We start from the raw sequence: 13286 nt of genomic DNA, 5'->3' as shown, positions 1-13286 counted from the left end.
GAGCAATGATCCAGAAGTGAACGCCCTTGGGCGGGACCGGCAACACCGGGTCGTACGCCGATTTTACTCGCGAGCATGCCATATTGGATGTTGTAATGATTTTCCCTCTTATATCAGAGCGGTGGAACGAAGTCGCACGAAGTCACACACATATCGGAAATCAACCCGATTAATAAGATAACCTGGTTGGTGGGAGAGGGATATTGCTGACCTCGGCGAAAATCGCACTGACATTCTCGAGAATTTGAGGTGCATCATGCACTGGGCTATCATATCCACCTCTGCCCATGACCCAGTCGCTTAATTATTGTATCAGGCAGAAGACCCTGGCAACGGCCACCCAAGGGTTAGATGGGTGGTTTATCCTCAACCCCCTCAAGTTGCGACGGACTCTGTTTCTACGTTTTTCCGCGAATAAAGGGCCGTGTTTCCGTTTCCAGCATTACAGGCCCCCAGGCTAGGATATCAACCACGTCGGTCCAAATGTTCCTCAAATGGCCGGACTACCCTCGAGGATTTATTTAATCTTGTCCGAAAGTCCATGCTATTCAAGCGATTTAGGTCCACGGTCTGTCATCAGTTACCGTCTCTTCGCTGATTTCCGTCCTCCTTCCAGCGAGTAGCCATGCGTACTAAAACTCTTATCGAGCGCCTGGTGCACAATGACGCGGTGAAAGAGGATCCCCCAGAGATCTATGGGTGGAGGGTCTTCGCTTTGGCAGCTTCCGCCTGCTTTGGCGGCATGCTGTTTGGAATGGATATGGGGATCATTGGAGGTGTGCTTGAGCTGGATGCCTTCGAAGCGTGAGCTGCCCCCAGCACTGGACGACCATAGTACTCAATTTGGCCAGCGACTACAATTTGACCGAGCGGACCAAGGCGAACCTTTCCTCGAACATTGTCTCCGTTTTGCAAGCCGGATGCTTCTTTGGTTCCCTGGGAATCTACATCCTCTCGGACAAGTTAGGCCGCAAGCCGTCGCTTTTGATCTCGGCGGCGGTTGCAACCCTCGGGTGCATCATCCAAGCCGCCGCGTCGGGAAAATACGGCGCTCTGTATACTGGACGGTGAGCCAAGTTCGAGATTACTGTGAATGCCATGGATGGACACGAATTAATGCTCAATTAGAATCATTGCCGGCATCGGTGTCGGTGCTGCGTCATCGACCACTCCGCTTTATATCTCTGAAAACGTACCTCGTGCCATCCGTGGTGGACTCACTGGAATTTACCAGCTTTTTGTGCGATCTCTAGATGCCGTATTTTATGACGAAAGAACTGACAGGATCGAAGATCGTCACGGGCATCATGCTCGCATTCTGGATCAACTACGGCTCGAGTCTGCATATCTCCGGGAGAGCGAGCTACAGTACGAAATAAACTCTACATGTTCTCTTGAGGAGTCCAGTCCACTGATATAATCTAGTTGTACCCCTGGTCATTCAAGCACTCCCTGCCCTTCTTCTTTTCGGTTGCATGCTGTTGAATAAAGAGTCCCCCCGTTTCCTCGCCAAGCAGGATCGCTGGGAGGAGGCAACCCAGACACTTTGTCGAGTCCGAAACCTCCCGGCCGATCATCCTTATATCCAGGTAGAGCTCGCGGATATTGCGGCTCAGCTGCAGTACGAGCGCGAATTAGTCGGAGGCGCGAGTCAGAAGGATCTGTGGAAAGAAATGTGGCTCATCAAGGGGAACCGTAACAGGGCTTTGATTTCCATCGGACTGGTATGATAGCTGATGTATCTCGTTCTAAACTCTGACTAACGGCTTGCTGCAGATGGTATGCCAGCAGATGACAGGTACGGAGCATTGGCTACGGAGGCAGAAGACAGCTAATCTTTCCAAGGGACCAACGCCATCAACTACTACGCGCCGATGATCTTCAAGAACTTAGGAATCACTGGCGATACGACCAGCTTGTTTGCCACGGGCATTTACGGAGTCGTCAAAGTGACTGCGTGCCTGGCGTTCTTGCTGTTCGTGGCCGATAGCTTAGGTAGGAGGAGGAGTCTTCTGTGGACGAGCATTGCACAAGGCCTTGCTATGTTCTATATGGGTCTTTACGTGCGAATTGCGCCACCGGATACTGACAAGCCAGTTCCACCCGCTGGTTATTTCGCGTTGGTGAGTGGCAGGTCTTCTCGTGAATGCTGCATCATGGCTGACTCGTCCGCAGGTTTGCGTCTTCCTTTTTGCCGGCTTCTTCCAATTCGGATGGTAGGATCCTTGGCCCACTTCCGCATCCAACGTCTAACCAACTCACAGGGGCCCTGTTCCATGGATCTACTGCAGCGAGGTTGCCTCAGCACGGCTCCGATCTCTTAATGTCGCTCTTGCATCCGCTACTCAGTGGCTGTTCAACTTTGTTGTCGCCCAGGCTACGCCTCGTATGTTGAAGAACGTAGGAAATAAAGGATATGGGTTCGTGTGCTCCGGTGATAGGAGGATCGGATCGGAGGCTAACCCTTGATGCAGTGGATTCCTAATTTACGGCTGTTTCTGCTTCGCTATGTTCTTTTTTGTCTGGTTCTTGGTCCCCGAGACGAAGGGTGAGTTGAATTTTTTGCGCACTGTTTCCCTGTGCCGGACTCGGTGCTAATTTTCTACCTCTAGGGGTTTCTCTTGAGCACATGGACGAGTTATTTGGCATGAGTGTAGTGCGCAAAGAGGACGAAGAAAGCACCGGTGGCAACGAGCCTCCAAAGACGCTCAATGATGAAGGCAAGGCGCAGACACAGGTGCAGGAAGTCGAGCATGTGAAGGACTGAAGGTCTAGGTCATTCCAGGGGCTGTCGAATCGCTTGTGTCGAACGAGTTTTTGAGGCTTACGATCGATGCAATCTGTTGAAGTTAATTGCCTCGCTCAAGAGGTTTCGTAGTTTATTGAACGGGAAATAAAATGCCACTGAGGCATGGATAATACATTCCGATCTGCTGCCGGTCGAATCGATCCTCCATAATTTGGAACATGAGGGGATGGAGCGGAATGCAGCGTCGGGTTTCCGCATATCCGCATTTCCGCATTGAGCAACGGTACAGTAGCGCCTCCAGGACTCCAACTCCTAAGACAGAAGGACTCGGTGCGGATACGACCTTTTATAATGTGCCATTATTCATAAATAATATACTCTGTGAGACCTTCTTAACGAGAGGACGGGCATAAGAGTTTCGTTTCAATTGAGACTTACGGGCGGAGAGAGCAATCGTTCCATCCATGCCATATCATTGGGCCGATGTAGGGCTATTGCTGTGGTACAAGAGTAATTATTAACTCATGTCCTGACATTGTTCATCTATTAAGCTAGGGTGCCTTTACTGAATTGCCAGGAATGGGATTCCATAGGTAATTGGTAGAGTTCTAGAAGTATCGAAACAAAGAGTTAAGAGCTGGATGACTACTTCAGCTGTTCTCTACGAACCTTCCCACTCGCCACCGTCTTCCCTTTCTTTCCTTTTCGAACTAAAGACATCATTGGTCTCCAGTTACCAACCGTCCGCAAAGTTCTCTCCCTTGGAAGGGACTCGCCGATCCTGAGTCTTAGAGTCTGGAACCCCCAAAACCATCTATGAACGGTTCTGAACCAACGGCCGCATTCCGCCACACCCCACCAACTGGATGTGCACAGGGAAGCAAGACAGGGCGTGAAAGCGGAAGAGGCAGACACTTCTGAAAGAACTTCGGAAAACGCTTCCACACTGGAGTCTCGTGAATGGTCATATTGCGATCTACCTGTGTTGCCTAGGATATTCACTTTCGTTTCTGCCTTCGAAGTTCGACCATCGCCTGGAACCTTCGACACGCTCCGTTCACCTCCACCTTCCGGCATCGCCCACTTTATAAACCGCTGCGCCTGGCGCTTCGGCCCCCCCAACACAAATCGAAAATCAGAAACACTTTCGGCGGATAATCCAAGTCTGAACTGGTCACACCTCTCTAAGAGTTGCCCACCATGGCGGAGAAGATCTTGATGGGCGAGTACAAGGCCTTGTCTAAGGAGGGATGGACAAACATCGAGGTACACCAATTGCCCCCACCCCCGAACACCATATCTAGACGCCGTGACTAAACGTTTACGCAGCTTATTGACGACAATGTCTTCGAATGGAGCGTCGCTCTGATCGTCTTGAATGAGGAGTCGCCATACAGCGGCGGCTACTTCAAAGCCCGAATGACGTTCCCCAAAAACTACCCTTTCAGCCCCCCAGGTATGCCACCATTCATTCCACCCGGGTCTGTGGAGTCAGCTAACCTCTCCCCACCAGACTTCAAGTTCACCCGCCCCATCTTCCACCCCAACGTCTACCCCGACGGCCGGCTCTGCATCTCCATCCTCCACCCCCCTGGCGACGACGAGATGTCCGGCGAACTAGCCTCGGAACGCTGGTCCCCCGCGCAGCGCGTCGAGTCGGTCCTCATCTCCATCCTCTCGCTGCTCGACGACGCCGAGGTGTCCTCGCCCGCCAACGTCGACGCCGCGGTGCTGTGGCGGAAGAACAAGGGCACGTTCGACGAGCGGGCGCGCAAGGACGTCGCGGAGAGCAAGAAGGATCTTCCGGTTGGGTTCGTCATGCCGACGCAGAAGGACGCGTTCAAGACGGTGAAGGAGGACGATTTCAATATGGATGTGTGGGGCGACTCGGATGCGGAGGTGGAGGATTTCGGGGGGAGTGAGAGTGATTTTGACATGGATGATATGGATGATGATGATGATGATGACGACGATGATGATGATGCGTTGGATTCGGGCAGCGCCGAGGAAGACGAGGAAGACGAGAAATAAGGGATGATGGCTTCGCTAATTCCAGCTACTGTCTTGTCAGACGGCTAGAGAAGCATATTTCCTTTCATCCTTAGTCACGGCGATATGGCGGGGTTTCCATTATGGCGTACGGGACGGCGCGTCGAGGAACGGTTCCTTGTTCTGATTTTACAGCGCGGAGTTCGGCTTCATGCGTCCATGAGGCTGGTTATCAAGGCCTTCCTGTCGTGCAGCGATTCCGTCCGCGAGCAGGCGACGGGACTCCTTCACGCCGGAGACGGAGTTTTCTACATGCATGGATCGGAATAGATAGGTGGACTGAATTTCAGTTCGTTGAATGAACCGCTTCGCGGCACCATTTATTCTGCTTTCCTAACCTTGCGCTTTGGACTCGTATTCTACTCCATGACTCGAGAGGACCGATGTGCTGTGCCATGTTCCTAACCCATATGAGGCAATGGTAGAGTGCAATGCGGTTGACCGGTCTCCTAGTGACTCGATAGGGCCCAACGGAACGGGCGTGGACTGGATCCTGTCTTATCGGCGGTGGGTGGCGGCACAGTTGCGGCGAAGGAGGGCAAACGCAGAATGAGCCTTTCGGCCCGGAAAATGGATGCCTATATAGCTGGATGCCCTTGGACGGGCAGTCTTTTCAATCGGGTTTCTTGATTTACTTGAAAGGTTCCGAAACATCGCCATTTGGAGTAGACCATGTGTTTGGAGTGACACCAGAATGGAGACCATGAAACATGTTCAATTCATATAAAATACAAGAGCTGGGATATATATCCTGTATTCCAACTTGTCGGGACTTCGTTTGTTCCCACCCAAATCGCTCATGATTGCATTCTTTCCAAATGCCCCAACCCGTGGGTCCAATTTCCAACTCCACGACCTCAATTCTATTCGGTTGACTTCACTTCTGGCCGTAGCCGATCATGACTTAACATCTTGGCGTCAGCGGCATAGACCTCATCCCTTCGTTATTCGTCCAAGCAAGAAGCATATGAGTGAGCGGAGGCGTCGAGTCCGCTCCGTTCCCGCGGAGTGGTTTCGGGTGCGGGTCGCGAACAAGTCCCACGCAAGGCGACGATTTCATCCCTCGGAAGTTCCAGGCGCGGCCGTTAGGAGAAGTTTCGTGGCCGACGGTCAACGTCGGCCTTAGGGGGTTCCTCATTTTGTGTGTCTAGGACATGCGTGGCCGACGACAACGGTATGGTCGGCGACGGCATGTTGCCCGTACGCAGCGCAGGCATCGACGCCGTGGACATGATAGACGCAGCCGCAGACTGCGAAGCGCTCAACGACTCGGATGCACATGATGATTGAGGGTAGTGGCTGCCACTAAAGGCCAAGGGGATCGAATTGACGTGGATCGGAGATATAAGTCCAGACGACAGGAAGGGGTGTGTTAAGAATTCCGAAAAACGAGTCCAGCAAGCTTCAGAGAGGATATGAGTCAAAAGCACGGCGCTATATCTGTTGGGAAGATGCCTAATGAGAGACTCGGAAGAGGTTATATGGATGAGGATATTAATGTGAAAACAGACAGTGAGGTATGAAACGAATTGACCACCGGCCATGTTTGCATTAGTCTACCGCCCGCGCCTCTTATATGCCAGGACATCAATTCTTGTGTGCAAGACTTCGGCGACAGCGAAGAGGATAGCTAAATGATAGGCGAGAAAGCCATGAAGAGGTGGTCCGTCCAGGCTGTCATCTTTTCGGCAGGCAAGGATGACTGATGTAAAACCCCACATGGCGGTTCCTGCAGTTCCAAATACATGGCTAAGAAGAGGAAGAAAGGTCCAAGACAGAAATGGGAGAAGGCCAGAGAAAGCAGGCCCCCACAGGAGGCGCAGTACGAGGCAGCAAAGCAAGGAAGAGAGGCGTCAGATTGGTGGGTGGAGATAGAAGAATCGATGTGGCAGCCCACCCATACGGATTGAACGATCAAGTTAGAAGGAATGGCTTCGGCTCATGCGAGAGATATTTCCGATTACGGTATAGGGAGAAGTTCATACTCCGGGATATTGGACCGTACTGGTGCTGAGCGCACCTGATGGAAGCACAGGATTGAACCACCGTCATACCACACCATCGTCTCGATAGTCGTGTGCATCGTGTCCTGCTGAAAAGATGACGAACTGGAAAAGCTGCGGAATTAACAGATCGAGCTATCGTCGCTTTGAGTCACCGCACATATTGACCGGCGATGGAGTATGACGAGGAGGGATAGTCTGGCCATGTCGAGTTCAGGCTTGCTCTTCAGTGACCGGTCTCGGTCTGGAGTGGTCGAATGAACGAAGGGTCGTCCGGATGCTGACCAGGGATTCGTGCATCAAGTTGACGCACGAGCATGGACGGATGAATGACAGAAGAGTCGGTAGTGGAATGATGGCTTAAAACGACGGTATTTTCGGATGAGGAAAACGTTGAACGGAGGATGAGAAAGAGAAGGTGAAGTCATGACCGTAAGGAGAGTTGGGTGTCGTTGGCGGGACGCGCAGTCAACGGTCAACTGGCGGGGAGGAACTGTGACCGAACGACCAGGGGGGGGGCAACCAACTGGCGCTAGCAAGGGGATGCTGGAGTATGTTGTTGGAGTCTCGAGTTTTGGTTGGACGCCCTATAGGCCAGCCACCCACTCCGGCCCACTCCAACCCTCCCACCTGTTCGTATTGGGTTAGTATGGGGCCTCAGCCACATCTCACTGACCGCCACGGATGCTTCATTACTGACCGAGTCCTTCAAATTGCTACTATCTACTACCTGTAGGCGGTAAGTTATAGTTCATGCCACAACATCCGTCTACACGTGGTACAGTACACAGCCTTCACGTGCAGTTTCATAACAGGAATAGTCTCGCAGTCTCCGTCTCGCGGTCGCCCTTCTTCACTGTAATCTCTCGGCTAACGATCCGGTCTAGACCTATTTCCATACCAAGTATATGATAGCCTGTATAGGTACGAACACGTAATTGGTTTCGTGATGTTCTTCCCACAATACGGGCTACTCCACCTCATAGTAAGCACGTCGACACTTTGACTTCGATACTTCAACAGCTTCACGGCCAGTGACGGAGACAGAATGAGGCTGAGGGTCGTTCGATGCAACCTTGACGCCTGCGGCCTGTTTCTGCCTCTCTTCTGTAATCGGTCGTCTCCACCCCTCTCACGGGAAGGACGCGGAAGACGGTCACATCCAATATACGGCCAGAACGAGTGGAGAACCGCGATTTCATAAACCGGGATGCGGCCAAGGGTAGTCCACTCGCGTTCTCGCAAACAGCAAGGAGCAAGGTATCCTGGCAGGGACTGACGCAATTCGTATCGGAGCTTCCACCGATCGTTCCCCAGTTCCCCATTGTCGGGCTCGCCGTTCGCCCATCCCCCGTGACTCAATCGGTCTATTTTCATGTTCTCCCCTATTAATATCTACTTCCAGTTTAGCCTTATCCAATAGAGTATCAATTACTATGTTCGTCTAGTCTCCCCATACCGTTTTGGTATCTCGTTCCCCTGGTTCGATCATCCATGGCGGTCGGTGAAGTGGGTTGGCCGTTGGATGAATAAGTACCTGATCCCAGGACCGGGCCAATCCGAGACGAATTATAGATAGTAGCCAACCCTCATGGATGCGCAGGACTTCCATAGATTCCATATCGGCTCGAACGGGTTGGGCGATGCCTCTCAGGCCCAACCAGGTGAACTGATAGCAGCAGACAGTCTTGCCCAATCGTCAGAAGTCCAGGGTCCACGTCGATTCAATATTCGCGGACCTAAAATAATCCATTTCACAAAGTATTAGTCTAATAGAATCATCAGATACTCACGTTTACAGTAGCCGAAGTTGTAGATTATATCACCTGGAGCCCTGGTTGGTGCTCAAGGTTAGATTCAATCTAGCTAGTTTAGTGGCTGGGGCCTGGAGGTACGGTTCATGATCTTACTGCAACGAGACGAGTTCTTCCGCGACATTATCATCCCCACCCAAGTTTCAGCTTCTTTGAACCGTTTGTGCAGAGTCATGCCATGCTGACCTTACTACTCAGTCATAATTCATTCGACTATTGCATTCTGGAAACCTCAGCCACTCCAGCCTCAATTCCGACCTTGCTGGTGATGCATGACGTGGATGTTGGAGAACCCCCTTGCGCCAGAGTCACCTGCCATATGATCATTCCAGCCATTATAGTTCATCATCATGGTCTTAGCTCCAAAAAATCGCCCTTTTCATCCCATCATTTCCCTGCATCTTTGCCCCGAAGGCGATCCTGATCGCTGTTCCTGGAACCATCGTTCACTTCCCCCCCTTCTTCTTCCTCAGGTTCATCCCTGCGCCTTGGAACCGCCCTTTCTTGTCATCGTCCCCGGCCCCCTCGGCTCCGTCGGCACTTTGTTTCACCGGCACGATGCCGTACCCGAAAAAGAGCTTGCCCTCCGGCAACCGCAGTGGCAGCGGTCCATTTTCATGCGTCCGGCTAGCGGCGGCAGACGAGGCGGGCGGTGCGATCGGCAGGGCAGTGCTCGAAGATGCTGCAGATGATTCTGCAGCGCCGGGTTTCCTCGTGGTGATACGGCGGCCCTCAGATTGGAAATGTGAGCTCGTGGACGTTCCCGGTGCTTGTCCGGTGCGATTCGGAGCGATGGACGGGTAGTTGATCGCTTGGGCCATGGTCCCGTGTGGGTGAACCACTCCGGATTCATTCGCCAGAGGTGCGCCTCCAAAACCGCTTCGTGGGGTAGAGGTGCCGCTGCTGCTACCGGTTGCCATGCCTGGCCTGGCCTTGGCTTTGGCGGCGTCACGTGCCGCTTTCTCGGCGGCAATCTTCTCTTCATATCCGACGGGGGCTGCAAAGTCGACGCTTAGATCCGTCTCCAACACCGATATCGCCTTCTTAGGGTTCTCTGGTTTCGTTTCCAGGACGGCGACACTGTAGATGTTGTCGTTGTAGGAGAAGGTGAAGACGTCGTTGGTGGTCAGGCAAGAGAAGTTACGGAACGCGTTCTCTAAGACGGCCTTGGGGTCGGAAATCTCGAGGAAGTCGGTGGATTGCGGTTGGAGCTTGATGAAGGAGCCTAGAGGGAGATCGGTCGATTTGATTTGGATAAGGTCGCCGGGTTCTAGCAGCAAGGTTTCCATCAACTGCTCCATGTTAGCTTTCACAATGCCGTGGCCCATCTATCATAGTCTTCTCACCCAGTGTGGCAAGTACACCTTCCCCTCTTCGGCAATGAATTCCAGCACACCTGCGTGGGTCTGTCGATCTCTGGCGCCGTTCACCAGTTCAAAGAGCATCGGATAGGTGATATGGAGCCGGGTGAGCTTGTCCAGGGCACTTGGAGGAAGAAACACTTTGCCGCCATGATTGGCGTCTTCTCGGTCGGGCCCGGGCAGCATGACCACTGGATAGCATCGGAAGTATTCGTCGAAACGCCGCGGCGCTCCTCCGCGCCGGCCGAGCATGGCGTTTTGATACATGCCCATCGGGCTGCCTTCGTCGTAGAAGCCGGAGTATGACTAGAGACTCAACCGTCAGTCAGAATACCGTAGTGTTACTTCCTTGATCCATACCATGGCTAATTCTTGGTGGATTCGGACTCGAACGGGCTCAAGGTATAGGCTATCAGTTTGAGGTTCTAATAAGTAAGGTCGAATATGACGGATGAAGCTGTAGTCCGGCTTAAAGAGCAAACTTCTTGAGTGGATGATAAATGCTCCGTGTTAAATAATTCCAAAACACTATGGTTGTGTTGTAGTCTGTAGATGGACAGGAGCTCTCAGAGGTGACAGAAGTTCCAGGCACCTGAGCGAATGACGTGCAGATCATAGCGCCACCATCTTCGGGGGAGGACGTCCAGAGCTCCAGATTCTCAACCAGAACCAGTCTTCAGTCATTATTCACGCTTCAATCATGATTGGAGACATTCCCTACCAGCACCGAATTTGACGAATCCGACTATCTACTTAGTCGCTATCTAAGCCCTATACTCTGTACCATCATCTAATCTGTCTTTGTTCAAGCCGGACTAGTCATTATTCCAACAACACATTTCTTTATTGTCTATCCTGGAGAGCCACTCAACAACGTATCTACCACATTGAATCACAGGTAGCTATCGTCTTCTGTCAGCATCATGCCCCGACCAAAGCGTGCCGGCGGCGAATTCCACCGCGCCTATGACGAGTTCAAATCCTCCCAGCCCACCGCGAAGAAGCCGCGCTTCGACGCGCGCAACCCATCCGTTCTCGCTGCGCACGCCGACGACGAAGACGCCATCCTCGAACTCGACGAAATCGGCCGGGGCGGGCAGCCCAAGCGGAACGCCGTGAACATCGACGGCTACGAGTCGGATAGCTCGAACGACAATTTCGACGCGCGCGCCGACGCGAAGGCGAAGCGGGAGAAGGACGCAAAAAAAAACGCCGAGGTCGAGGAGGATCTGTTCGCAGAGTCGGAGAAGGAGGAGGAGGAGGAAGAGGAGGGGGAAGACGACTTCAGTCGTGCCGCGAAGAAGAGGGATAAGACTGTGCGATTTCTGGACCCGCAGGCCATCCAGGGCCAGGTCGCGGACAGCAAGTCGGGCGGGCATGTCTCTGCGGATTTTCTCCTTAGTGGAAAAGGAAAGGAGCGGGTCAAGGACGTTGAGAGCAGCAGTGAGAGTGGGAGCGATGAGGAGCGGGACCGCGTCGGGAGCGAGGTGGATGAGGAGCTCGGAGCCGGGTCGAAGAAGAAGCACGCGCCACGCCTGGAGGCATTCAACATGAAGGAGGAGGCGGAAGAGGGGAAATTCGACGCGAACGGCGCCTTCATTCGCAACGCCGTGGACCCAAACGCGGTTCACGACTCCTGGCTGGAGGGACTCTCGAAACGGGACATGAAACGGGCACGGGAGGCACAGGAGAAGCGCGACGAAGATCGACGGCGGCGGGATAGGGAAGACGATGCGGTCCCTACGAGCGACATCCTGGCGCGACTGATCCGTTACCTACAACCAGTGGAGACCATCTTGGAAGCGCTGCAGCGGTTGGGGAAGGGCAAGGGGAAGCAGAAGCCGAAATGGCAGAAGAAGCAGAGGAATGGCAATGCTATGGACGTTGACGAAGGGGCTGAAGAAGAGGATCCGGCGGAGACACAGCGAAAGCAAGCCGTCGAAGCCATCACCGCCGCCGCCGACCAGCTCCTCACTCGAGGGCAGCTAGAGATCTACGATGCAGAACGCGAACTATTGATCCGGCAGTATCAGAGGGAGACGGGAGAGCCGTGGGTCGAGCCGACCACTTCATCCGCGCCGAACGGCCCCGATCAAGCTGCGCAGTGGGAGTATCGGTGGTCAGACGGACGAGAGGACGGAGCGAGGCATGGGCCTTACGATGCAGCGACCATGAAAGCGTGGAGTGACGCCGGGTACTTTGGGGAAGGGGTGGAATTCAGGAGGGTGGGGTATTCGGAGTGGAGCCGGTTGGTGGACTTTGTGTGAAAGGACTCACCGTCGAGGTCCTGGACTACGCTTGGCCTTGTTTATTCTGAGTGTACGAGGGAAATTTCCTTACCTTGAAGCGATTGAATGCCCTTCTCTGTGTGAGGTATCACATCGGAGCTTTGGCGAGGCATCTCGCTCCCCTGGCATCGCCAAAAACAGGGGCCCATAATGCAGACATTGGTGCACAACGTCCTCCCGGCTCCCGCAGGCCGCTGCAAGCGACGGCTCCGGCAGCTTGGGAATGGGCTCGTCAACAAATCACGTTATTGGCATTTGATGCGAGAAGTCGGACAACTGGAACGGCGGCGTCCAGTCAAGCCCGGGGTTCGGTCAGGGTGCGCTGCTGTGCCTCTCACTCTTGATTGGGAGTTTTGGACGTATACCGCAGTAGCCGTTCTGATATAGACACGTTCCTTTCACTACGCAGCACCACACAGTATCCCCCACCGACTGGCTATCTTGCCGCTTGGTGATAGGAGGCACAGCAGAAAATTCCAGATGGGTTTCTTGGTAGTTGAACATGTAAAATGGCCGACAACTGAGACACGGTCGCACCCTCCCTTCCAGCATGTGATGCGCTGCAGGTCACGAAGCGCGGATTCGTGATATGCGAACAGGGGCGAGCAGGCAATGTGTTGAACGCACTCCGCCTGCATCTTCGCTACTGCATCGCGCCGTGGTTTGCATGTTGGGCATCAACATTTTGACGGAGGGGTACATTTATTTCTCGATGGTGAACCTAGCCCTGTCCGTTCATCTGCAGCAAGCGCGTAGGAGAAAAAAGTGTCGTATATGGTATGAAGATTGAAGTTTGGTGGATGAGATGATTGTATCCTGATAGATCCTTTCCCAACACGAAACCGCCTATCTCATCGCGGTATCTCGCATCCAACTCACCTTTTCATTCCACGTCTTTGCCTTATGCGCATCCTGAGTTCAGGGTGGAGGCCGTCGGGTATGGAGATGACGGATATCGCGGATATGCAATGTTCAGGAGAAACCCGAGTCGCGGCGGAACGGCCCAATTTCTCGGGGGTTTG

General features: G+C 53.3%; 5 protein-coding genes across 5 annotated transcripts; 3 read left to right on the top strand and 2 right to left on the bottom strand.

Moving 5' to 3' along the window:
• Positions 1-268: 268 nt before the first annotated feature.
• P152DRAFT_457520 (general substrate transporter) lies at positions 269-2514 on the top strand. Its single transcript, XM_033679244.1, has 9 exons — positions 269-804; positions 852-1067; positions 1129-1240; positions 1293-1368; positions 1426-1724; positions 1777-1798; positions 1846-2123; positions 2176-2216; positions 2265-2514. Exons 1-9 carry the CDS (start codon positions 626-628, stop codon positions 2467-2469), a joined length of 1428 nt encoding a protein of 475 aa, XP_033534792.1. The 5' UTR covers positions 269-625; the 3' UTR covers positions 2470-2514.
• Positions 2515-3094: 580 nt separating this feature from the next.
• On the bottom strand, positions 3095-3997 carry P152DRAFT_306988 (uncharacterized protein). Its single transcript, XM_033675132.1, has 4 exons — positions 3419-3997; positions 3316-3357; positions 3188-3246; positions 3095-3128 (listed from the first exon to the last, which is right to left on the bottom strand). The coding sequence occupies exons 1-3, from the start codon at positions 3824-3826 to the stop codon at positions 3241-3243; spliced, it is 456 nt and encodes a 151-aa protein (XP_033534791.1). The 5' UTR covers positions 3827-3997; the 3' UTR covers positions 3095-3128; positions 3188-3240.
• Positions 3950-4780, top strand: P152DRAFT_465843 (uncharacterized protein; the record flags this gene model as incomplete). Its single annotated transcript, XM_033680658.1, has 3 exons — positions 3950-4015; positions 4079-4205; positions 4263-4780. The coding sequence occupies 3 exons, from the start codon at positions 3950-3952 to the stop codon at positions 4778-4780; spliced, it is 711 nt and encodes a 236-aa protein (XP_033534790.1).
• Positions 4781-8872: 4092 nt separating this feature from the next.
• On the bottom strand, positions 8873-10529 carry P152DRAFT_457515 (UFD1-domain-containing protein). Its single transcript, XM_033679243.1, has 3 exons — positions 10337-10529; positions 9962-10282; positions 8873-9907 (listed from the first exon to the last, which is right to left on the bottom strand). The coding sequence occupies exons 1-3, from the start codon at positions 10337-10339 to the stop codon at positions 9062-9064; spliced, it is 1170 nt and encodes a 389-aa protein (XP_033534789.1). The 5' UTR covers positions 10340-10529; the 3' UTR covers positions 8873-9061.
• P152DRAFT_306895 (uncharacterized protein) lies at positions 10422-12410 on the top strand. Its single transcript, XM_033675130.1, has one exon. The coding sequence runs from the start codon at positions 10900-10902 to the stop codon at positions 12241-12243; it is 1344 nt and encodes a 447-aa protein (XP_033534788.1). The 5' UTR covers positions 10422-10899; the 3' UTR covers positions 12244-12410.
• Positions 12411-13286: the final 876 nt, after the last annotated feature.

The sequence above is a fragment of the Eremomyces bilateralis genome (assembly GCF_010015585.1).
Source record: "Eremomyces bilateralis CBS 781.70 unplaced genomic scaffold P152scaffold_7, whole genome shotgun sequence".
Taxonomy (NCBI): Eukaryota; Fungi; Ascomycota; class Dothideomycetes; order Eremomycetales; family Eremomycetaceae; genus Eremomyces; species Eremomyces bilateralis.
This window is presented reverse-complemented; position numbering and strand designations above follow the sequence as displayed.